The sequence below is a fragment of the Thalassophryne amazonica genome, chromosome 2 (genome assembly GCF_902500255.1).
Source record: "Thalassophryne amazonica chromosome 2, fThaAma1.1, whole genome shotgun sequence".
Classification (NCBI taxonomy): domain Eukaryota; kingdom Metazoa; phylum Chordata; class Actinopteri; order Batrachoidiformes; family Batrachoididae; genus Thalassophryne; species Thalassophryne amazonica.
In genome coordinates this window covers 142131606-142158322 of record NC_047104.1, presented here as the reverse complement: position 1 = coordinate 142158322, position 26717 = coordinate 142131606, and the positions used below count along the sequence as shown (strand labels likewise).

Here is a 26717-nt window from a genome sequence, read left to right as displayed (position 1 = left end):
GCTGCCTGGGCCCATGCTGTCATGCAATAGGAAAGAGAATATCATCCCATGCATGTACAGCAGGGCCGCCTGGTTTGGAATGAAGTGCCTGATAAGTCTAAAACAATTTATATTTTGTTGTATTGTTTTGGATATTTTCTTTATGTGTTCATCAAATTTTAGTTGTGGGTCAAGGACCAATCCTAGATATTTCATTTCATTTACTTGATGTATTTCGCTGTTTTGGAAAACTATTTAAAAATTGTGTTCTAATTTTTGTTTTTTGATTGAAAAGCACATAGACACTGTTTTAGTGAGGTTAGGGACTAATTGATTTTTGAAAAGCCGCTGACTAACCTCAGCCATACATGCAGTTAAAACATCTGCAGCTTGCTCTGGTGTCTTTGCAGGTGCATAAAAAACTGCATCGTCCGCGTAAAGTTGGCAGCGAACACCTGGGCAAGATAGTGGAAGGTCATTTATAAAGAGACCAAAAAGCAGTGGTCCCAGTATGGAGTCCTGAGGTATTCCCACTGAGATGTTTATCAGGAAGGATTTGTCCTGGGCCACTCTCACACACTGCTCCCTATCCTGCAGGAAAGAGGTGAACCACTGCATCGCCTCTGAGGAAATGTTAAATGTGGACATTTTGGCTAAAAGGAGGCTATGATTGACTGTTTCAAATGCCTTTTTAAGATCCAAAAACACAGCTCCTACCACTTCACCCTTGTCTACTGAATTTTTAATGTTTTCTATGAAGCAGCAGTTGGCGATCTCAGTTGAATACCCTGCTCTAAAGCCAAACTGCTGTGGGTGGAGGAGCTGGTTGGCCTCCAAGTGGTCAGTCAGTTGAGCTGCCACAACTTTTTCAGTAAGTTTTGACAATACAGGTAAAATTGCTAGCAGCCTGTAGTTGTGCATAGAGTCCTGGACTCCTGATTTAAAAATTGGGACAATCACAGCTTTTTTCCAGCCTGAAGGAAATTTGCATTTTCTAATGGACAAATTAATAAGATATGTCAAAGGTTTAACTAACAAGTTACTGTAACGTTTGAGAAAGCAGGAATTTATATTACAGATATCATTTGCTTTGGAGTTGGACAGTTTTTGGATAATCTTTGATACTTCAGTCTCATTCACTTCTTGTAGACAAAAGTATTCAGAAGAGGACTGTAGTGATTCACTTTCAAATGTGGCTCTCTCAAAATCTTTTGTTAGTTCTTCTATTGATAGTACAAAGTGCTTATTAAATTCATTGGCCATGATGGAGTTTTCATTGATAATTTTGCCATTCACAATTAATTCTTTAATTCCTTTGGACTTGGTTGTTTTATTTGTCAGATTATTCAAATATTTCCAAAGAGAATTATTGTTGCCCATAGAATTGCCTATAAGATTTGTATAAAGCTTGTGCTTTCCTCAGCTCTTTCACTACTTTATTTCTCAAGCTTTTAAAAGTAAAATTATCTATGCTGAGTTTGGACTGTAGTGATTTCTTCAAGGCCAGATCTCTCTTTTTCATGAGTTTCCTAACATTATTTAGCCATGGGAGATTGTTTTTCTTTTCTCTGCACTTTTTTTGAATGGTGAATTGATTAACTAATTGAGTGATTGCTGCAGTGATTGAATTGCAGCATTCATCAATGTCTTCCAGGCTAAAATATGTTCCCAATTGAGATGTTTTAGTTCCCTTTCAAACTGTGGGATTTTGGATTTGGGGATAAAGGATTTCATGTAATTTTCATTGTTGTTTAATTTACCAAAGTAGCAAAGTCTCTTTTTAGTCAGCTTCCTAGCAGTCAAAGTCAAATTATGGTCAGATAGCACTGTTATTAAATTGTATGTTTTTATAATGCGCTCAGGTTTGTTTGTAAATGCCATGTCAATTAGGGTCTTTGACTGCCGGGTGATCCTGGTGGGCCCTTTAATCATTTGGTGGTAATTAAATTTTGTCATGATTGTTTTAAGTTTTTGTTTAGAAGCTTTTTCAGTCCAATTAATGTTGAAATCCCCATACAAATAACAAACTCGTTATGACGATATGTGAATGCCAGAAGATAGTTATGTTGTGTATTACTGACGACAGTTAACAGAGGCCAGAATTTGGAATTAAGGGTGTAATATGAGTAAAGCACTTAACTTTAAAGAAAAGGAAAATTTAATTTAAACCAAACATAGTGAAAATAATGATAATTTGGGTTTTAAACTCACAAAGGCTGGGGATTTTCCAAGAAGTGATCCCATCACATTGCTTAGAAAAAATGATGTCATTAACAGCTGTTTTCACTGGTGAAAGATTTTCTAAGACCACCCACTTGGGGAGGAGAAACTGACCCCTTTAAGTATAAAGGTGACCTCAAACCATTGTGTTTCGAAGCTGTTCTGTGTTTTTTTTTTTTGAAGAAGAAGACGACTGTGAACTTGCTTCCTTTTGCCGGCAAAATAAAAACTGCCACTTTGAGACTTTGATTCCTCTGACTTTTCTGGACACCTTTAACCCCTTAACGCCTGAATTTATATAGCTGTATATAAAAAAATGTTTTGTGTGTGTTTTTGCCTTTAAGTAGATGGTAAATAATGTTGAGATTATTAATTTCACTTTTGCACAAAAAATAAATAGTAATTTTGGTATTTTGGTAATAATTTATGTTATAATGTTATAATAATAATAATGGTATGTTGCAAATTTGCGACAACAGGCATACTGGTCAATTTGGTATGTTGCATATTTGAGTCAAATATTGTAGCATATATGCGACAATAGGCGTTAAGGGGTTAAGAAGATATTTTAAATAATTGAGCACAGCTAAAACACTTAGACTCTCGTCTGGCGATCAGGGACTCTGTCTTAAGTCTGCATGACCATACCTCCTTGCACAGTAGAGCAAGGAGTTATACTATTTGGTTACTGGTCTTTAAGGACAGATCTCTAGTTTCCACATCTTGTTCTCATACCATGAGCTGCTTCTGCTTGTGTCACGTTTACATTTATATATGAAAATGGAATATATATAATGCCCTCAAAAATGAACTGTACAGTCTAGTTCCACATCTAGATCCATCAGACCTTGAAAGAAATTAAAGTTCACATTTGGGGAATGGTAAGGTGTATATATATATATCTATATATCTATATATATATATCTATATATATATATATATATATATATATATATATATATATATATATATATATATATATATATATATATATATATATATATATAAAAAATCTAACCTAAATATGTCATGTGAGAATTTATTTTAAATAGTCAAAGTGATGTATGGTGATCTCTGGATCACACTGCAGACTCACTGCTCCGGTGTTTCCCAGTGACATCTGAGCCATCTGCTGAGTAACCACAGCCGCCGGGTGCATCGACATGGAGGGATCAACAGAGGGCGACATCACTGCAGCCTGCAATACAAGGCAGCCCACACGTCAGGTTCCAGCTAACACCAATACAAACATACCACAGATATTACACAGCAGCACTGTGTGCGCACAAGTGCATTGGCACAGATGTTTGAAGTTTATACAACCGCAATTCCAATGAAGTTGGGATGTTGTGTAAAATGTAAATAAAAACAGAATACAATAATCCTCTTCAACCTGTATTTAGTTAAATACACCACAAAGACAAGATATTTAATGTTCAAACTGATAAACTATTGTTTTTGTGCAAATATTTGCTCATTTTGAAATGGATGCCTGCAACATGTTTCATAAAAGCTGGGACAGTGGTATGTTTACCACTGTGTTACATCACCTTTCCTTCTAACAACACTCAATAAGCGTTTTGGAACTGACGACACGAACTGTTGAAGCTTTGTAGGTGGAATTCTTTCCCATTCTTGCTTGATGTACAACTTCAGTTGTTCAACAGTCCGGGTTCTTGGTTGTCGTATTTTGCGCTTCATAATGCACCACACATTTTTTTTCTTTCAAGTCCAGACTTAAGATGCATTTATTCACCCTTTTATATTTCTAGCACACTGGCATAGTATGGTACTATGCTTCCTATCTTTTTAAATTATTATTATTTTTTTTATTTATATTTTATTCAGCCTTAAAACAAGAACACTGTAGCTTCGAACCAGGGTGTACAGAAACATCATTCAAAGTACTTATGTATCCAAGAGTCCACTTAGTGTCACATTAAAGTCCACTCATATTTTGCGCTTGCACACAATTTCAATGGGCGACAGGTCTGGACTGCAGGCAGGCCAGTCTAGTACCCGCACTCTTTCACTACGAAGTGGTAAACATACCACTGTCCCAGCTTTTTTATAACGTGTTGCAGGCATCCATTTCAAAATGAGCAAATATTTGCACAAAAACAATAAAGTTTATCAGTTTAAACATTAAATATCTTGTCTTTGTTGTGTATTCAATTGAATATAGGTTGAAGAGGATTTGCAAATCATTGTATTGTGTTTTTAATTTACATTTTACACAACGTCCCAACTTCATTGGAATTGGGGTTGTATGTGTAAAAACTAGAAGAACACTTGGGGCCTGATTTACTCAGATCCCATAACGACTGCTAAATTGTGTGGACTGTCCAAAGCTTTACACGTTGGGGTGGACAATGTTTTGTGGGTGACTGAAGAATAACGGCGCACATGACAGCGGGTGGTAACATAATGTATACAGCAATATGCAAATGAGGATTTTTGCACGTTAATGATCATAAGCACAAAAGGAACGGCAATCAGCCACCTGCAGGTTTAAAAAAAAGTGACAAACACATTTGAACTGAAAATGATATTTAGTGCATATTTTCCAAATTAAAAAAAAAGAATGTACCTTGAGGGTGGTTTGTCACAGGAAGTATGCAGTGTTTGGCACAAGTCCAAATTCAGCACTGCTCGCATGAAACTGTCGGGCTAAGTTGATGATCTTCAAATGTGCGTTCCCACAACAGCACGAGCACTCTGACGTTATGTTCCCTTCACTCTTGCACAATTGGAGGGGATGTGATACAGAATGATGATGATTTGTTAATATGCAGGTGGCTGTCCACACTGTCCTTGGACCTGAACTATGACGCATCGAGGCTGAGCAGATGTGCACAGAACAGACGAGCACACAATTTTCTATTTATATTCCTATTACAAAGAAAGACATAACTGTCATATTTAATTTTATTTAGGCAGTCGATGTTTCATTTTGTTAAAAAGAGGCCACTATAAATTAATGTTTAATTGTGGTGTTTTCTGTGTTGAAGAAGAAAAGAAACTGATACCGAAACAGCTCACGGGGAATGATTCTTAATCAGATTTGTGTCTCCATTGATCACGTAACACCACCTCAGTTACCACTGTTTCACATTTACTAAATTAGAGATGCAAATTCTGTCCCTGAAATTGCTTTTTGCCTTGATAAATCATGTGTGTACAATCCTCACATTGCCAAATGTGATAAATGGACAATACACGCTATTTTGTGCACTAAAAAGATGATCCTTGGCGTGCACAATTATTAAATCACCATGCACATTTTTTTTTTTTTTTTTTTGCAAGTGCTATGGTGATTGCACACATTTTTACATAAACTTTTAGTGAATCAGGCCCTTGCATGCCAGCAACACCTTATATTACCTGGTCCTATCTTGTAAACACACACATGCTGTAATTCATCCAATCTGGATATAACAACTCTCTCAGACAGGCAACATTATGAGATAATTATATGCTTACAACTGCAAAATGCTAACATACAGCAGTAACAACAAAACTGTTAATATACAGTATATATGTGGAGCTAAGTGCACATAAACAGAGATATTGGTCAGATGTAGAATTTAAAATAATTTTTGAGATCTTCATTAAGTTCTTGAAGATTATAACAGGACACAGATACTGTATGCAGTGAACCTCTGGCGCCCGTCAGCAATGTGTTGTAGTTCCGACTCTGTCTAGTGCCTGAATGGGCCAGTTGCTGGATAAGGTTTTGTAGTACAGCAACTGAGTACTTTTGTTGATGAGAAAAGGTTCAGCAACCTTGTGACTTTGCCAACAATGCTGCAATCTTCTTAGAATCAACTGATCACCTTAGACGTTGTGTGAGGAATATGAGAATCCTTGGATACCACTGGAAGGACTTTGTGTCAAACGGTTACTAAAGGAGACTCAGATGAAGCATCATGAAGAAATAACATTTTGGCATGATCTTTCTTTTTGCACAATCCAGTGTGTAGGTGTCTCATTGGTTGAGGTGCCCAGCAACTGGAAAAGGTCAAGGGGATGCCTACGTATCACCTGAGTGCACCAGAGACATGCTACTACTGGAAGATGTGGATAGACCCGTGGTTACCCAGGACAATTCTTCAACATGACCTGATGCAGAAGCATCTCATACAAAAAAAAAAAAAAAGTTAATCTGCAAATCTAAACCTACCTATCTGCGCTTTCCCAACAAACTTAAGATGTTGTCTCCTGGTTGAAGACTGTGATGTGTGTGTCAGCATTAAAAAAAAAAAAAAAAAAAAAAAATACTGCCACAAATAACCGGAAAATCTGTTTCAAAAGTGTGACACGGCTTGAACTCAGATGCGTTATTAGTCTGAGGCAAATGTTAAGCATTTACTGTTCTTGGATGATGAAAGTACAAAGTAGATAGCTTCAAATTGTCAGTATTTCTTTAACCATGATGTCTTTAGAACAGAACATTTCCAGGAAAAGGGCGCTGGCGGGGGCGCCGCGGTGCACAGCTCAGCAGAGACACTTGTTCCACTGGAAACCATCTGCTGAAATAGTCAAAGAGTCACAAGACTGTCTACTTCATGCATTTCCTACTGGACACAGATTAGGGGTGGGGGTGGTTCACAGTGGCTGTATGTCATTGTAGCTGTGCCATTTCTTGATTCATAAAAAAGTTCACATTCTGAGTAAATAAATACACAGTGACAGATCTCCCATCGCTGATGTCAGCCATATCCTGCTCCTTTATAGGAAGGAATTTTGGACATGTTGGCAAAACAGGATGATGAAGGCAGCACTGTGCTTGACAGCTTCAGCTGCATAACAACAACAACTCAAACTCATTTCTGGTACAGAATTCATGACAGGGTGCAACGTCATTGCTGGTTACAGTTGTGACTAAAGAGTTTCAGAAAATCCAGCTTTGCAACAATTCCAGTTCAATGTGTCACAGCATTATTTGTCCTTGGACTAGCATATGTCATGCGAGTCCAAGGACAAATACTGATTTTAACAAAAGTCCACAAAAAAGAAGAAAGAAAGAAAGAAAATAAAGAAAATTCAATTTCAGGATGAGTCACAATTATTTTGGTGCACTGGACAATGACATAAAACGCTGATAATGAAACGAATTAGAGGCTGCTGTGCCAGATTCACATCTGTGTAAGCAGTCATAGGTTTGGAAGTGTGACTCCAAAACATAGACAAAAGTAGAATATGGCCACCTATAATGCTGCCAACTAATTACCTATTGATCAGGACTATCAAGAGTCCTGATCAATAGGTTTAAATCAGTGATCTATTTAATATCAGTTCTCTTCAGTCTAGTTTTTCAAGTGAATCTATGCTAACATAACATGAGTGACTGATTTGATTTTCACGTTCTGTCTTTTTACTGCTTTCGGTGTTTTGCAGTTGTGAATCTCGCGGCGTCTGGCGGTCCGTGACTCACCCGAGAGGTCAGTTTCAGCAGAGTTCCGGTGTCGCCGACAGAATGGCCCCCCCTAAAAATTGGTCCTCCCTGCCTTCACTGCGCATGCGTCATTTTGGAACACAGCAGCACGTGTGAGACTGAGTCTCTACACCCAAAGTGATCAAAGGAAGTAATGTGATTATTAACCTTAAATCATTCTAAAGTCAGTTTTAAGCAGAAACGAGGTGATAATCTGTGAACTGCAGCTGACACTCCGAAATGACGTCAGCGCAGAAGCAGCAGCACATCAGCTGTGGCGCTGTGATCGGTCCTCCGTCTTTTATGATGGAATAATGTTGAATTTATGTGGAAATGATTGTTGTATAAAAGCCTCAGATATCTGTCGCTGAGATGATGACTAGAGTGCAGTTTGAAGCAGAAACGAGGCGATAATCGGTGAACTGCGGCTGACGCTCAGAAATGACGCATGCGCAGTGAAGGCAGGGTGGACCGATTTTTTTTAGAGGGGACCGTTGGGTCGGTGACACCAATTTAGAGCACAATGTAAACACACCTCATGAAGTGTAGACAACAAGACATCGGGGCACGGCACAAGTTCAACACAGGTGCTGCACCTCCTCTATATAACCCTCTTAACTTTAGAGAACGTTTCATCATCATAAGTGCTCATGAACTCGCTGAATCGGCCCCATCCATGTCCTCGCTTTTCCCTTGTTTACATGCGCTGTGAGTCGCCGGAACTCTGCTGGCACCACAGTGCATTCTGGGAAGCACAGAGGAATTATGGGAAACGTTAACGTACCAAATGCCAGAGTGGAAGACCCCATTTGCACGTGACTCTTTGAATCCTTATTGCCGGTTCAGATTGTGCTGGAATTTATACACACGCCCGCCCCACCAAACAGAGAGCGTGAGAGCAGCGTGGTGATCTAAAGAGTCACATCCAAACACCATCCATTAAGGACTCACACTTCAAATGGTCAAAACTATGACAAAGTAAGTTGATTTTATGTTTTTTTTTTGGTCAAACTTATTAAACTCTCAGTTTCAGATAACTCGCAGTCCGATTTTGTGAACCCCAACTCGTGCGAGTTAACGGGTTCAGCTGTATCCTCCACCTATCCAGGCTAGTCTCAGTCTGCTCTTTACTGTCAATACAGATTACAATATCATCTAAAAACATCATATTCCATGGAGACTCCTGTCTGATCCCGTCGCTCAACCTGTTCTTCACCACTGCAAACAAAGTCTCCCAGAACCAATCCTTAATGTAATCCCACCTCCACCTTGAATGCAACTGTTATTCCTACTGCACATCTCACTACTGTCACACTATCCTTGTACATGTCCTGAACCACCCTCACATATTTCTCTGCCACTCCAGACTTCCTCATACAACCCCAATTCCAATGAAGTTGGGACGTTGTGACTGTGATATATCGACCTTCCCCATTTTTTATGGTATTAAGCATTTCAAAACTCATTCTCTTGGATACTGATATACAAACACCTCTCCTATGCCCCAACTGATGCGAAGATGAAAAAGCCTGATTATAACCATTTCTCTTAAGTTTTTCATGCTCTTTATCAGTCATATGGATCTCCTGTAAATATAGTACCTCCACACCCTCTTTCTTCATCTTGCTCAAAACTTTACTCCTCTTGATTGGACTGAGGAGGCCATTTATATTATAGGAGGCTACTTTAATTTGATTACTCTGTAGTACCAATTTGTACAGCTGAAAACAATTTTTAGGATTCTTTCCACCCATTGTGCTACATAACGGACAATTAAACAATTACAGCAAAAAAAATTTGAACAACATATAAAGTGGGGCAAAAAAGTATTTAGTCAGTCCCTGATTGTGCAAGTTCTCCTACTTAGAAAGATGAAAGAGGTCTGTAATTTTCAACATAGGTACACTTCAACTAAGAGACAAAATGAGAAAAAAAAGATACAGGAAATCACATTGTAGGATTTTTAAATAACTTATTTGTAAATTATGGTGGAAAATAAGTATTTGGTCAATAACAAAAGTTTAACTCAATACTTTGTAACATAATCTTTGTTGGCAATGACAGAGGTCAAACATTTCCTGTAAGCCTTCACCAGGTTTGCACACACTGGTAGCTGGTATTTTGGCTCATTCCTCCATGCAGATCTCCTCTAGAGCAGTGATGTTTTGGGGCTGTCGCTGGGCAACATGGACTTTCATCTCCCTCAACAGATTTTCTATGGGGTTGAGGTCTGGAGACTGGCTTGGCCACTCCAGGACCTTGAAATGCTTTTTACAGAGCCACTCCTTCATTGCCCGAGCGGTGTGTTTGGGATCACCGTCATGCTGGAAGACCCAGCCACGTTGCATAATCAATGCTCTCACTGACAGAAGGAGGTTTTTGCTTAAAATCTTACGATACATGGTCACGTTCATTCTTCCCTTAAAGATCAGTCATCGTAAATGGTAAATGGACTGCATTTATATAGCGCTTTTCCATCTGCATCAGACGCTCAAAGCACTTTACAATTATGCCTCGCATTCACCCCAGTGTGAGGGTGCTGCCATACAATGGCGCTCACTACACACCGGGAGCAACAGGGGATTAAAGGCCTTGCCCTTGCCCTTAGTGATTTTCCAGTCAGGCGGGGATTTGAACCCATGATCTTCTGGACTCAAGCCCAACACCTTAACCACTAGACCATCACCACACCCTCATCGTGTCCCCTTTGCAGAAAAACAGCCCCAAAGCATGATGTTTCCACCCCCATGCTTCACAGTAGATATGGTGTTCTTGGGATGCAACTCAGAATTCTTCGTCCAAACACGACGAGTTGAGTTTTTACCAAAATGTTCTATTTTGGTTTCATCTGACCACATGATATTTTCCCAATCCTCTTCTGGAACATCCATATGCTCTCTGGCAAACTTCAGGCGGGCCTGGACACGTACTGGCTTAAGCAGGGGGACACGCCTGGCACTGCAGGATTTGAGTCCCTCTCTGCATAGTCTTTGTTACTTTGGTCCCAGCTCTCTGCAGGTCATTCATCAGGTCCCTCCATGTATTTCTGGGATTTTTGTTCACCGTTCTCATGATCATTTTGACCCCACAGGATGATATCTTGCGTGGAGCCCCAGATCGAGGAAGATTATCAGTGGTCTTGTATGTCTTCCATTTTCTTACAATTGTTCCCACACTTGATTTATTCACACCAACCTGCTTGACTCTTGTAGATTCACTCTTCCCAGCCTGGTGCAGGTCTACAATTTTCTTCCTGGTGTCCTTCAACAGCTCTTTGGTTTCACCATGGTTGAGTTTGGAGTCTGACTGTTTGAGGCTGTGGATAGGTGTCTTTTATACAGATAACGAGTTCCAACAGATGCCATTAATATGGGTAACAGGTGGAGGACAGAAGAGCGTTTCCAAGAAGGAGGTACAGTTCTGTGAGAGCCAGAAATCTTGCTTGTTTGTGGGTGACAAAATACTTATTTTCCACCATAATTTACAAATAAATTCTTTAAAAATCCTACAATGTGATTTTCTGGATTTTCTTTTTCAAATTTTTTCTCTTATAATTGAAGTGTACCTATGTTGAAAATTATAACCCTCTCTCATCTTTCTAAGTAGGAGACCTTGCACAATAAGGGGCTGACTAAATACTTTTTTACCCCACTGTATGTAGGACTTCCAAACCTGAGGTCCAAGAAAGAACCTTTTTGGAGCAAGTTACCAGCTCTGAGGATGACCCTAGTCCCATCTGGTAGAGGGCCCTTTTGGCCTCATTCATTCTCCAAAGTTCTCCTTTTCCCTTCATAAAAAACAAAAGCACCTTGACACACTTTAAATAAAAAGAAGGAGGCTCACTCTTCCATATTCTAAACTTAAACACGATGTTAAAGTACCTTCAACATCATCTCCTTATAACCCCACTGTATCTTACCTAGAAAATGTTCCTGTTGGTCCCTTGGCTCACCGGTCCTCTTCCCTTAGTCTTCTGTAGTTAAAGGCCTGCAGTTTCTCCTTGTATCCCAAAGATGTTGCCTGGTCCGGCTTGTCTTCTCCCTGAGTGGAGCGTCGCATCAAACAGGAGAATCTCTTCAGGGGGTCCTCCGCCGGCTTCACGATGCAAACTTGGAATCCTCTTGCCGCCATGTCCTTAGTTGCTTCTGCTGCCATGTTGTACACACGAGTCCCTTCCTCATAGAAACCTCGAAGCTTTGCAGGAAAGGGTGTCTGGAATCTGATTTTATTCTCTTTCAGCACTCTTTTTGCTTCAGCGTATTCATTTCTCCTCTTCATCACCTCAGGTGCATAATCGTGGTCCACGTAAACACACTGCTCCTCGTACATAAAGCCCCTCTTCTCCAATGCCTTCTTTATTATTTCTTCTTTGCCTTTGTAACTTGACAGTTTCGCAACAATCGATCGTGGCAGGGCATCTGTGGGGAGGACGTGGTCCGAGCACTTTGTGTGCTCTCTCAATGCAGAGTGCAAAAGTCGGCAGCCGCTCAAATATTTCCCGGAGTAAAGTTTCCATGAAAGCTCCCACTGACTCTGCGCTTTCCTCAGCCCGTTCTCGGATGTTGTGAAGGCGTACATTTTCACGTCGCCCACGTGCATCTTGGTCCACCAATCACTCCTCCAGCCTTTTCTGAAGCTTGATAAGCTCACATGTCACCTCCTCTATGCCCTGGGCTCGATCTTCTGCCCCGATACGTCTCTCTGCTTCGTCAATCCCGCTATTAGTCATTTTTAGTTGTGCCTGCATATCTTTCCAGGGTTCCACGTTTTCCACCGGAATTCCCTTATTTCTCGCAGAACTGTCTCCAAGTCGGACATTTTCTCCTTTTCTTGTCTCGTTTCGGGAGACCTGTTCACTGGCCGCTCCTCCTCCGCATCCATCTCTATTAGCTCTGATGCTAGCTTAGCCTGTTCCGTGGCTTCCTCCGTGAATAACGCAGTGGCACAAGTAGCTTTTTAAAATTGCCTCTTGTCATCATAAATGCCCCAGTGCTGCATTGATATATTACGCTTACAGCTCAAATTGCACCTCTCAGGGCCTGTTACCACTAAAGGTCAGGGCAGCGACGTTTTTAGGCTGTCGCCATTCTCAAGTTCCGACCAGAAGTCACGCCACACATTTTCAATGGGCGACAGGTCTGGACTGCAGGCAGGCCAGTATAGTACCCGTACTCTTACTATGAAGCCACACTGTTGTAACACATGTAGAATGTGGCTTGGCACTGTCTTGCTGAAATAAGCAGGGACATGCCTGAAAAAGACATTGCTTGGATGGCAGCATGTGTTGCTCCAAAACCTGGATGTACTTTTCAGCATTGATGGTGCCATCACAGACTAACACACCCCCATACCATCACAGATGCTGGCTTTTGAACTTTGCGCTGGTAACAATCTGGATGGTCTTTTCCCTCTTTTGTCCAGAGGACATGACATCCATGATTTCCAAAAACAAACTGAAATGTGGACTCATCAGACCACAGCACACTTTTCCACTTTGTGTCTGACCATTTCAAATGAGCTCGTGCCCAGAGAAGGCGGCGGCATTTCTGGATGCTGTTGATGTATGGCTTTCGCTTTGCATGGTAGAGAGTTAACTTGCACTTGTAGATATAGCGACGAACTGTGTTAACTGACAATGGTTTTCTGAAGTGTTCCTGAGCCCACGCGGTAAGATCCTTTACACAATGATGTTGGTTTTTAATGCAGTGTCGCCTAAGGGGTCGAAGGTCATGGGCATTCAATGTTGGTTTTTGGTCTTGTCGCTTACGTGTAGAAAGTTCTCCAGATTATCAGAATCTTCTGATTATATTATGGACTGTAGATGATGGAATCCCTTAATTCCTTGCAAATGAACTTTGAGAAACATTGTTCTTAAACTGTTGGACTATTTTTTATGCAGTTGTTCACAAAATGGTGATCCTCGCTGAGCCTTTTGGGTATGCTCCTCCTATACCCAATCATGGCACTCACCTGTTTCCAATTAACCTGTTCACCTGTGGAATGTTCCAAACAGGTGTTCTTTGAGCATCCATCAACTTTCCCAGTCTTTTGTTGCCACTGTCCCAGCTTTTTTGAAATGTGTTGCAGGCATCCATTTCAAAATGAACAAATATTTGCTCAAAAACAAAAGCCTATCGGATTGAACATTAAATATCTTGTCTTTGTGGTGTATTCAATTGAATATAAGTTGAAGAGGATTTGCAAATCACTGTATTCTGTTTTTATTTACATTTCACACAATGTCCCAACTTCATTGGAATTGGGCTTGTATATGTGAACATTAGTTGCATTATAAAGAAGTCCACCTGGAGTTCTGCTTACTCCATTTTTAACATGTCGGGAGAAGGAATGTGAAATGTATGTAGGAAATGTATGTATGTAGGAATGTGAAATGTAAAATACCATGAATGAATGAAAGTCTCCTTACCGGGTGTTGCATGATATATGGTTGATGTGGCATCCAAGAATGATTTTGCACCTAATGAAAAGTCATACGAAGAAGAGGAAAGAAAATAAAACAATCATAATCAAATGACCTTCTGGAAATGAAACATTGAAAAGATACAACATTTACAACGGGAACTTGAGCGAACATATAACTTCTGTACTGGCCTCACTGCATTGGTCGCCTGTATATTTTAGGATCCATTTTAAAATTCTTATGTTTGTTTTTAAATCTCTTCACAATGCTGCCCCGCCTTACCTCTCTGAGCTTCTTCATCCTTATGTACCGTGTCAGTCTCTCAGGTCAGCGGACTAGCTGCTCCTGGAATTACCAAGATCCAATAGCAAGCTCAGAGGAGAAAGGGTTTTCTCTATTGTTGCTCCTAAACTGTGGAACAGCTTGCCGTTGCATGTTAGAGCGGCCCCTTCACTGCCCACTTTGAAAGTTAGTTTAAAAACCCATTTCTTCTCTTTGGCTTTCGGCTCCAACAAGACTTAGTTTTAAATTGTATTTCTTATTCATTTATTTAAATGTATGTTTTAATGTACAGCACTTTGTACCAGTGGAGGGTGTGTTAAAGTGCTTTATAAATAAAGTTGTATGGTAACATAAAATGGTTTAAATTAAAACAAATTCATTTCATAGATATGACTCCAAGTCAAAAATTTAGTCTGCAATATCGTTTGTCTACCTGTCTTCAAACTGCTATTCCTGGTTGTCTCTCCACCATGACGGACCAATAAAATCCAAAACCTGGTGGATTCCCCCCTTACATGCTTGTTCCCATATTTGAAGATGGCCCTTCATTCAGTCACTAAATGCCTGAACTGTCTCCGGATTTGTTTTGAAACTGTCCAGCATTTATCCTCATAGACAAACCCCACATCAGAACTTTGGCGGCATTGGTGGATGAGTGGTTAGCACTGTTGCCTCATAGCAAGAAGGTCGTGGGATCGCTTCCCACTTGGTCCTTTCTGTGTGCATGTTCTCCCCATGAGTTTCCTCGGGGTACTCTGGTTTACTCCCACAAATGAAAATATGCTTATTTAGGGTCTGCTTCTTTCTCTGCCCCTGACCAAGGCAGCGTCTCTAGATCTGGAGTTGGTCCCCGGGCGCTGGACTGTGGCTGTTCACTGCTCCTAGTGGCTGGATTGTGTCCAACTGTAATTACGATGGGTTAAATGCAGAGGACACATTTTGTTGTATATATTCATCTATGTACAATAACATTAAAGGCTTCTTATCTTAAATCAGAGAAAAAGTTAGGATGATGTGAACTCCCCTGTAGCTTACTCTGATGGTTTCATTGCAGACAGCATGAAATGCAAGATATTTCATGTTTGTGTCAGGTTCATTTCATTTGTTAATATACATCCCTTCCTGCATTTCAGACCTGAAACACCTTCACATAAAATTTCCCCTCACTTTGTCAATGCTTTGCACTGCTGTGTTTCTGTTGCATTTCAACAAAAAGGCAATCTTATGTCTGAAGGTACAAAAGCAGTATTCACAAAAGGCTGAGTTCAGTTTGTCAACAACCCTGTGAGAAAATTATTGAAATGTTTAAAAACAATGTTCCTCAAAGAAAGATGGGAAGTGCGTTACATATTTCTTCTTCTACAGTACATAATATTAAATGATTCAACTAATCTGGAGGAACTTCAGTACTTAAAGGGCACGGGTGCAAACCTAAGATGAACATCTGTGATCTCTGCTCCCTCATAGTACTGCATCAAGAACAGTCATTCATCAATAACTGATATAATCACATGGGCAAGGGATAACTTTGAAAATGTGAGTCTCTCTCCTTTGCCTTGCCAGTAGAGCTGCAAATTGGAAACACCTGTGGCAACAGGTCCACATGCAAATCATCAACCAAACGGCTTAACATATCTCATCTTCCACTCTAGCACTGCCAGATTATTCGGTTTCACTGTGCGACATATGATACCATTTACTCTCTCGAGTTTGCTGAGTAGATTATAACCAGTATGTTTTCCATCTTGAGTCACCATGAGCTCTACTGGCATACACTTGGCCTTGGCAGTTCTCCATCTGGCTTCCGTAGCACCTCTACCTTCCATGCCTGACAGCTCCAGATCTCGCACCACTATAAAACCTTTTTATCTTAATATTCTGCCTCACCGTAAAATCAAGTCTGACCTGTTTGTCCCTGACTTCACAACAGAAACCGTTGTCAAGCACTACAACACAGAGTTGCGTTCACAAATGCCTCTTAAAACTTTACTGTGCAAAAAAGAAGCCTTATGTTAACCTTATCCAGACATGGCATCAACCTCTCTGGGCTCAGAGGTATCTGGGTTGGACCATCACATAGTAGAAATGTGTCTTTGGTCAGACGAATCAGTATTGCAGATCTGTTGTGGAAGAAATTGATGTGTGCTCCAGATCAAAAATGAAAAAGACCATCCAGACTGTTATTAGCAATAAGCCCCAAAGACATCTTTTCCAGGGACATGTCTGCATTTTTCAACACGTCAATGCAAAATAACATTTTGCACACATTGTGGAAGTAGAGGGTACAAATACTGGACTGGCCTGCCTGCAGTCTTGACCTGTCCCCAGTAGAGACTGTATGGAGAATTTTTATGCAAAAACTGCAACGATGACGACAACGTACTGGTGCATTCCATAGGAGTGTTTGTTGGAAGAATGGGACAAAATAACACTGAAAATGCTTCCTTGCTTTTCTCTTCAATGCCAAAATGTCTTAAGTGTTGTGAGAAAGAATGGCAACATTATAAATTTGTACGGTGCAACTGGAAAGTATTCACAGCGCTTCACTTTTTCCACATTTTCTTATGTTGCAGCCTTATTCCAAAATGGATGAAAACTTTTTCCCTCAAAATTCTACACATAATGACAATGTATCTTGCGACATCTGTGGCATTGTGCTGTGTGATAAAACTGCACCTTTCAGAGCGGCCTTTTATTGTGGGCAGTCTAAGGCACACCTGTGCACTATTCATGGTGTCTAATCAGCATCTTGATATGGCACACCTGTGAGGTGGGATGGATTATCTCAGCAAAGGAGAAGTGCTCACTATCACAGATTTAGACTGGTTTGTGAACAATATTTGAGGGAAATGGTGATAGTGTATGTGGAAAAAGTTTTAGATCTTTGAGTTTGTCTCATACAAAATGGGAGCAAAACCAAAAGTGTTGCGTATATATATATATATATATATATATATATATATATATATTGCAAATTCATTAAAAATAAAAAACTAAGAAATCACATGTACATAAGTATATCGTGAAGCATGGTGGTGGCATCATCATAATGTGGGGATGTTTTTCAGCAGCAGGAACTGGGAGCCTAGTCAGGATTGAGGGAATGAGCACCCTTGACCTCAGACTGGGGCGACAGTTCATCTTTCAGCAGGACAATGACCCTAAGCACACAGCCAAGATATCAAAGCAGTGTCTTCAGGACAACTCTGTGAATGTCCTTGAGTGGCCCAGCCAGAGCCCAGAACCTGACTCCAACTGAACATCTCTGGAGAGATCTGAAAATGGCTGTGCACTGAGGCTCCCCATCCAACCTGATGGCGCTTGAGAGGTGCTGGAAAGAGAAATGGGCAAAACTGCCCAAAGATAGGTGCACGACGCTTGTGGCATCATATTTAAGAAGACTTGAGCCTGTAATTGCTGCCAAAGGTGCATCAATAAAGTATTGTAAATACTTAGGTACATGTGATTTCTTATTCATTTATTTATTTTATTTTTTTTATAAATTTGTAAAAATTAAAAAAGAAAAATCCATGCTGTCATTATGGGGTGTTGTGAGAAGAATTTTCAGGGGAAAAAATGAATTTGCTCCATTTTGGAATAAGGCTGTAACATAACAAAATGTGGAAAAAGTGAAGCTCCTGCGAATACTTTCCGGATGCACACTGTAAATGCTTTAGAGTCTCAACTTTTTTTTGAAGGTGTTGCAGGCCTTAAATGTAGAAATGTATATTAACACATGAAATGAAGCTGACCACATAAAACATGAAATACCTTAAATTCATACTGTCAGCAACAAAAGAAAAGTCAAAGTAAATGTAAGAATCACTGGATTTTTCAATTTTATTTACTTATTTATTGCAGTTTTCATGCTGTCACATTTTCTTCTGATTTGAGGTTGTATATTCAAATGTTGCTGAGGTCCTTTTGGTCTGTCAGTTTCCCACAAAATTTGTCACCTATTTGTTCTTATCTTTGATCAGGATATGTCATTCAAAGCGCATATTAAACAAATATGTAGGACTGCTTTTTTGCATTTGCGCAATATCTCTAAAATTAGAAAGGTCTTGTCTCAGAGTGATGCTGAAAAACTAATTCATGCATTTATTTCCTCTAGGCTGGACTATTGTAATTCATTATTATCAGGTTGTCCTAAAAGTTCCATGAAAAGCCTTCAGTTAATTCAAAATGCTGCAGCTAGAATACTAATGGGGACTAGAAGGAGAGAGCATATCTCACCCATATTGTCCTCTCTTCATTGGCTTCCTGTTAATTCTAGAATAGAATTTAAAATTCTTCTTACTTATAAGGTTTTGAATAATCAGGTCCCATCTTATCTTAGGGACCTCATAGTACCATATCACCCCAATAGAGCGCTTCGCTCTCAGACTGCAGGCTTACTTGAAGTTCCTAGGGTTTGTAAGAGTAGAATGGGAGGCAGCGTCTTCAGCTTTCAGGCTCCTCTCCTGTGGAACCAGCTCCCAATTCAGATCAGGGATACAGACACCCTCTCTACTTTTAAGATTAGGCTTAAAACTTTCCTTTTTGCTAAAGCTTACAGTTAGGGCTGGATCAGGTGACCCTGAACCATCCCTTAGTTATGCTGCTATAGACTTAGACTGCTGGGGGGTTCCCATGATGCACTGAGTGTTTCTTTCTCTTTTTGCTCTGTATGCACCACTCTGCATTTAATCATTAGTGATCGATCTCTGCTCCCCTCCCCAGCATGTCTTTTTCCTGGTTCTCTCCCTCAGCCCCAACCAGTCCCAGCAGAAGACTGCCCCTCCCTGAGCCTGGTTCTGCTGGAGGTTTGCCTTACAATATAAAGCACCTTGGGGCAACTGTTTGTTGTGATTTGGCACTATATAAATAAAATTGATTGATTGATTGATTGATTGATTGATTGATTGAGGGCTTCTTGTCACCACTCGTGTAAAACACGGGAATCCCACCAGGGAAGTCCCACAGATCGCTGTGGGCTTCGACTCGTGGTCAGGCTCCAGGTAGCTGGGGTGAAACTCCTCAGTTCTCTCAAAGGCTTGCCTGAATGTGAGTAGATGCTAAGTTCTAAACTCTTATTCATACTCAGCTAAAGTCTTCTGTATACAACTGATGGATCAGTCATAGAATCATGGATCTCTTTTCAATGTTTTCATCTCATCCCTTCTCACACAAATGGACCATTTTGCCAAAACAATGTGCAAACTTCAAATGTCAAATGCTATTCTGATTGTCTAACTGTACATTCACACTTTGATTTATTTGCGATTGATCCCCCAGATGACCACTTTCGAGCTGCCAGTGAAATTTAAGTGCCCCCATGAGCATGACATGCTGATATGTATTTACAGACATGATTGCACAGGGGTCGGACAGCCACATCTGGGCGCACACAGCCGGACTGCAGCGGCCGCACACAGCACATGTCGGCAGGCTGCTTCATGTGAAATGGACCGTGAGATCATGCAACAGGCGATGTGAATGTCACACGTGTCCGGCCTGATAATCAGGGCGTTCGTAAATTTCAGGTTTGAATCCCGTGAGTGACATTTTTTATTTAACCGCAGGGTTCTGTACTGTGTCCCCTTTTATTTATATCAATCCAGTGATATTCAGTAATTATACAGCTGGTTTTATTTTATTTTTCTGCACATCAGCGGCGCGATGTGGTGCAACACGTTCCAGCTTCTTGCACTGTGTTCGTACACACGCACGATGGATCATTGTTCCCCATTTCATGTTTGATTCGCAGATTTTCTTCCAGTTTCTGCATCTTTGTGTTATGCGTGAAGTGGTATCTTTCACTGTACCTGGTAAGCAGAAAGTGGAGACATGTACGGGGACATAGCAGGCTGCACCGTCAATATCCTGTTGGCCACAGGATATGGAGATGGATAGTATCTGTGGACAACGGATAGAATATCACAATACAAATTACAGCTAGTAAGAATAATGGGAACAGAGGAAAGATGAGGTTATATGTTTGGAATGTTTTTAACCTACCCATTCTGCATAGTTGCTGTGGAGGGGTCATAGGTCAGCGTCAATGCGCCCTAAAATGAGTGAAGACTTAAAATGTAACTTCACTTTTGTTATATCCTTAATCACATTAAAACACTGGGAGCAATCAAACCTCTGGGTGCTCAGCCTCAACAAATGCTTTGTTTGTTGGATATCCTTTGTTGTAAAATAAGTTTAGAAAAGAATGACAGAGTGAACGAGGCAGCCATGATAGGCATTACCACACACACACACACACACACACACACACACACACACACACACACACACACACACACACACCACACACACACACACACACACACACACACACACACACACACACACACACACACACACACAAAAGACCATATAATGGAACCATACCAGTGAAATAACAAGTAAACTACTTTATAATTGTCATCCTGTTAATGTTAGAGCTTCTGAAGAAATATGACAGGCAGGTGTGATTTATTTTAAGGAAATTTAATACGGACTTTACACATTAATACACAGCTAGTAACGTTTTTCTTTGTAAAGACTCTCATCCTTGTCTGACTGAGACTGTGGTCAGACTAAAATCTACTTATGACTGTTTTTTCCCCTACATACAGAGCTGTTAAATTTGCTAAAAGTCTCCAACTGCTGTTCCTTCTGCTGAATGCGAAGGAAATAAGAAGGGAAACTGTTTACAACCTGGCAGAAAAAAAAAGACTTATAGCACCTTTTAAATAAACCAGTTTACATCAACCTTGCATCAGCCTTAGAAATTGTTCTAGTCAGTTTGTTTATGGCTGATGCCATGCATGGATGTTGCACTGCAGATCTGTTTTCTTTTTAAATTCATCTATAACATATTGAACACCATTATAGCAAACAACGGAATAAAACTCAAATGATGTAATACAAATAACAGCGGTGCAACATAAACTATGCTGCCACCATCTGTGGTAAACTAAGTGATGCAAATAATACGTGTTTATTATTTTCTGAAAGAGCTAATATACAGGGTTAGTTTTATCACATTTGACTTAACAAGAAACACAGACAATGAATCTTCAGAGGAAGTTAACAGCAGGAGTACCACCAGTGGGTGAACAGTCCTTAAAGAAATTTTATAGTGCCACCAACCAAACGTGGTGTAAGTAATGATAAATTGCAAGACCTCATTATTAACTACAATATGCAATTTTAAAGTTCATAAAAATGTGGTTTGAGTTCATTTAGAGCTCTAACTTAGATCTGCAGTTGATATCATGTATTCCTTCACAGCAATTTTCCCAGCAATGTTTCTCATAGGACACAAAAGTCAAAGATGAGCAGAACACCCCGAGGGTTGATAGCCAATAATGTTTTAATATTAAAAAAGAGGAATTTGTCATTTAATATGAACACGATATTCTCAACATGGTGTTTTGGTTTTGCAGAAGCAAAATGTCACAATGCATGCAAGACAGTGTGAATACATACTAGTCTGAGATCCCCTATCTGACTGTTGGGAACAAATCCATTGTGAGTCTGTTTCTTCCTTTGACTGTCTGCAAACTTACACAGCAAGGGCTGAGACGGAGCTAAACGACAGAGAATAGCACAGTTTAAAAACAGACACATTAACTGTTACTTTCATCATCACTTCCACTGTTTTCATGACAGCATGTTGCTTCTTACCCAGAGCTCCGGAGGCCAGCTTAACAAACCTCCCGTTGAAGTGTGAGATCACTGCATTACACTGCTCAGTTGTGTCCATCCTAACGAAGGGAGACAAAATCAACAGCTACAGCTGATCTCCACATTGCACAGAGACATTCTGAAAATTTACACATCAACTTAGTCAAGGAATGCAGAAAATCAATATGCACAAAGCCCCCTATGGCACAGTGTGATGGTCAAGTTTGGGAGCATGTGCTTTGTTGCTTCCACAACACCAGGGACCCGCCTTGGCTCATGGATGGCAACGACCCAGGCCACACAACTCCAAAACCATCACAATTCTAAGACCATCACATGTCTAGAATAACCATCAATCTGCAGCAGCCAGGTGAACCGTGGCTGTCCCCTTGGCCTTCTCCAGCTACTGGGTCCTCAACACTCAGACACCTGTGTGCTGGATCATGCACAGAGAAGCGTGCCACATGGCCAAAATGACAAAGCTGATGCTCCCTCACAAAGCTGATTCTTCTCAATTTAGTCTCTCTCTTGTAGTAACAACTCGCTTGATACAAAGTCATTCCAGCTGCACCCAAGGATCCTTTGAAGATACCTTGTAACAAAGGCATCCAGTTGTCCCCTTAGGTCAATGGGTAGCCTCCAAGTCTCACAACCATACAGCAAGACAGGCAGCAACACAGCTCTAAAGACTTGGCCCTTCGTTCGCCTGCAATGACATCGGCATAGCAAAACAACTCAAATCAAATCAATTTTATTTATATAGCGCCAAATCACAACAAACAGTTGCCCCAAGGCGCTTTATATTGTAAGGTAAGGCCATACAATAATTACGGAAAAACCCCAACGGTCAAAACGACCCCCTGTGAGCAAGCACTTGGCAACAGTGGGTAGGAAAAACTCCCTTGTAACAGGAAGAAACCTCCAGCAGAACCAGGCTCAGGGAGGGGTAGTCTTCTGCTGGGACTGGTTGGGGCTGAGGGAGAGAACCAGGAAAAAGACATGCTGTGGAGGGGAGCAAAGATCAATCACTATTGATTAAATGCAGAGTGGTGCATACAGAGCAAAAAGAGAAAGAAACACTCAGTGCATCATGGGAACCCCCAGCAGTCTAAGTCTATAGCAGCATAACTAAGGGATGGTTCAGGGTCACCTGATCCAGCCCTAACTGTAAGCTTTAGCAAAAAGGAAAGTTTTAAGCCTAATCTTAAAAGTAGAGAGGGTGTCCGTCTCCCTGATCTGAATTGGGAGCTGGTTCCACAGGAGAGGAGCCTGAAAGCTGAAGGCTCTGCCTCCCATTCTACTCTTACAAACCCTAGGAACTACAAGTAAGCTTGCAGTCTGAGAGTGAAGCGCTCTATTGGGGTGATATGGTACTATGAGGTCCCTAAGATAAGATGGGACCTGATTATTCAAAACCTTATAAGTAAGAAGAAGAATTTTAAATTCTATTCTAGAATTAACAGGAAGCCAATGAAGAGAGGCCAATATGGGTGAGATATGCTCTCTCCTTCTAGTCCCTGTCAGTACTCTAGCTGCAGCATTTTGAATTAACTGAAGGCTTTTCAGGGAACTTTTAGGACAACCTGATAATAATGAATTACAATAGTCCAGCCTAGAGGAAATAAATGCATGAATTAGTTTTTCAGCATCACTCTGAGACAAGACCTTTCTAATTTTAGAGATATTGCGCAAATGCAAAAAAGCAGTCCTACATATTTGTTTAATATGCGCATTGAATGACATATCCTGATCAAAAATGACTCCAAGATTTCTCACAGTATTACTAGAGGTTAGGGTAATGCCATCCAGAGTAAGGATCTGGTTAGACACCATGTTTCTAAGATTTGTGGGGCCAAGTACAATAACTTCAGTTTTATCTGAGTTTAAAAGCAGGAAATTAGAGGTCATCCATGTCTTTATGTCTGTAAGACATTCCTGCAGTTTAGCTAATTGGTGTGTGTCCTCTGGCTTCATGGATAGATAAAGCTGGGTATCATCTGCGTAACAATGAAAATTTAAGCAATGCCGTCTAATAATACTGCCTAAGGGAAACGTATAAAGTGAATAAAATTGGTCCTAGCACAGAACCTTGTGGAACTCCATAATTAACCTTAGTCTGTGAAGAAGATTCCCCATTTACATGATCAAATTGTAATCTATTAGATAAATATGATTCAAACCACCGCAGCGCAGTGCCTTTAATACCTATGGCATGCTCTAATCTCTGTAATAAAATTTTATGGTCAACAGTATCAAAAGCAGCACTGAGGTCTAACAGAACAAGCACAGAGATGAGTCCACTGTCTGAGGCCATAAGAAGATCATTTGTAACCTTCACTAATGCTGTTTCTGTACTATGATGAATTCTAAAACCTGACTGAAACTCTTAAAATAGACCATTCCTCTGCAGATGATCAGTTAGCTGTTTTACAACTACCCTTTCAAGAATTTTTGAGAGAAAAGGAAGGTTGGAGATTGGCCTATAATTAGCTAAGGTAGCTGGGTCAAGTGATGGCTTTTTAAGTAATGGTTTAATTACTGCCACCTTAAAAGCCTGTGGTACACAGCCAACTAATAAAGATAGATTGATCATATTTAAGATCGAAACATTAATTAATGGTAGGGCTTCCTTGAGCAGCCTGGTAGGAATGGGGTCTAATAGACATGTTGATGGTTTGGAGGAAGTAACTAATGAAAATAACTCAGACAGAACAATCGGAGAGAAGGAGTCTAACCAAATACCGGCATCACTGAAAGCAGCCAAAGATAACGATACGTCTTTGGGATGGTTATGAGTAATTTTTTCTCTAATAGTTAAAATTTTATTAGCAAAGAAAGTCATGAAGTCATTACTAGTTAAAGTTAAAGGAATACTCGGCTCAATAGAGCTCTGACTCTGTCAGCCTTGCTAGAGTCCTGAAAAGAAACCTGGGGTTGTTCTTATTTTCTTCAATTAGTGATGAGTAGTAAGATGTCCTAGCTTTATGGAGGGCTTTTTTTTATAGAGCAACAGACTTTTTCCAGGCTAAGTGAAGATCTTCTAAATTAGTGAGACGCCATTTCCTCTCCAACTTACGGGTTATCTGCTTTAAGCTGCGAGTTTGTGAGTTATACCACGGAGTCAGGCACTTCTGATTTAAAGCTCTCTTTTTCAGAGGAGCTACAGCATCCACAAGTTGTCTTCAATGAGGATGTAAAACTATTGACGAGATACTCTATCTCACTTACAGAGTTTAGGTAGCTACTCTGCACTGTGTTGGTATATGGCATTACGGAACATAAAGAAGTAATCATATCCTTAAACCTAGTTACAACGCTTTCTGAAAGACTTCTAGTGTAATGAAACTTATTCCCCACTGCTGGGTAGTCCATCAGAGTAAATGTAAATGTTATTAAGAAATGATCAGACAGAAGGGAGTTTTCAGGGAATACTGTTAAGTCTTCAATTTCCATACCATAAGTCAGAACAAGATCTAAGATATGATTAAAGTGGTGGGTGGACTCATTTACATTTTGAGCAAAGCCGATAGAGTCTAATAATAGATTAAATGCAGTGTTGAGGCTGTCATTCTCAGCATCTGTGTGGATGTTAAAATCGCCCACTATAATTATCTTATCTGAGCTAAGCACTAAGTCAGACAAAAGGTCTGAAAATTCACAGAGAAACTCACAGTAACGACCAGGTGGACGACAGATAATAACAAATAAAACTGTTTTTTGGGACTTCCAATTTGGATGGACAAGACTAAGAGTCAAGCTTTCAAATGAATTAAAGCTCTGTCTGGGTTTTGGATTAATTAATAAGCTGGAGTGGAAGATTGCTGCTAATCCTCTGCCTCGGCCCGTGCTACGAGCATTCTGGCAGTTAGTGTGACTCGGGGGTGTTGACTCATTTAAACTAACATATTCATCCTGCTGTAACCAGGTTTCTGTAAGGCAGAATAAATCAATATGTTGATCAATTATTATATCATTTACTAACAGGGACTTAGAAGAGAGAGACCTAATGTTTAATAGACCACATTTAACTGTTTTAGTCTGTGGTGCAGTTGAAAGTGCTATATTATTTTTTCTTTTTGAATTTTTATGCTTAAATAGATTTTTACTAGTTATTGGTGGTCTGGGAGCAGGCACCGTCTCTACGGGATGGGTAATGAGGGGATGGCAGGGGGAGAGAAGCTGCAGAGAGGTGTGTAAGACTACAACTCTGCTTCCTGGTCCCAACCCTGGATAGTCACAGTTTGGAGGATTTAAGAAAATTGGCCAGATTTCTAGAAATGAGAGCTGCTCCATCCAAAGTGGGATGGATGCCGTCTCTCCTAACAAGACCAGGTTTTCCCTAGAAGCTTTGCCAATTATCTATGAAGCCCACCTCATTTTTTGGACACCACTCAGACAGCCAGCAATTCAGGGAGAACATGCGGCTAAACATGTCACTCCCGGTCCGAATGGGGAGGGGCCCAGAGAAAACTATAGAGTCCGACATTGTTTTTGCAAAGTTACACATCGATTCAATGTTAATTTTAGTGACCTCCGATTGGTGTAACCGGGTGTCATTACTGCCGACATGAATTACAATCTTACCAAATTTACGCTTAGCCTTAGCCAGCAGTTTCAAATTTCCTTCAATGTCGCCTGCTCTGGCCCCCGGAAGACAATTGACTATGGTTGCTGGTGTCGCTAACTTCACATTTCTCAAAACAGAGTCGCCAA

General features: G+C 40.4%; 1 protein-coding gene across 4 annotated transcripts in view; it reads right to left on the bottom strand.

Annotated features, from left to right (window-relative positions):
- Positions 1 to 26717, bottom strand: part of rbms1a (RNA binding motif, single stranded interacting protein 1a) — a 69300-nt gene that overhangs the window by 13563 nt on the left and 29020 nt on the right. For all 4 annotated transcript variants that reach the window (XM_034195191.1, XM_034195173.1, XM_034195166.1 and 1 more), the window contains exons 6-11: positions 22005 to 22084; positions 21807 to 21907; positions 20340 to 20389; positions 20147 to 20237; positions 14064 to 14114; positions 3296 to 3397 (exon numbers count right to left, since the gene is read on the bottom strand). In XM_034195191.1, coding sequence (XP_034051082.1) covers positions 3296 to 3397; positions 14064 to 14114; positions 20147 to 20237; positions 20340 to 20389; positions 21807 to 21907; positions 22005 to 22084 — 475 coding nt within the window. The remainder of the gene's footprint in view (positions 1 to 3295; positions 3398 to 14063; positions 14115 to 20146; positions 20238 to 20339; positions 20390 to 21806; positions 21908 to 22004; positions 22085 to 26717) is intronic.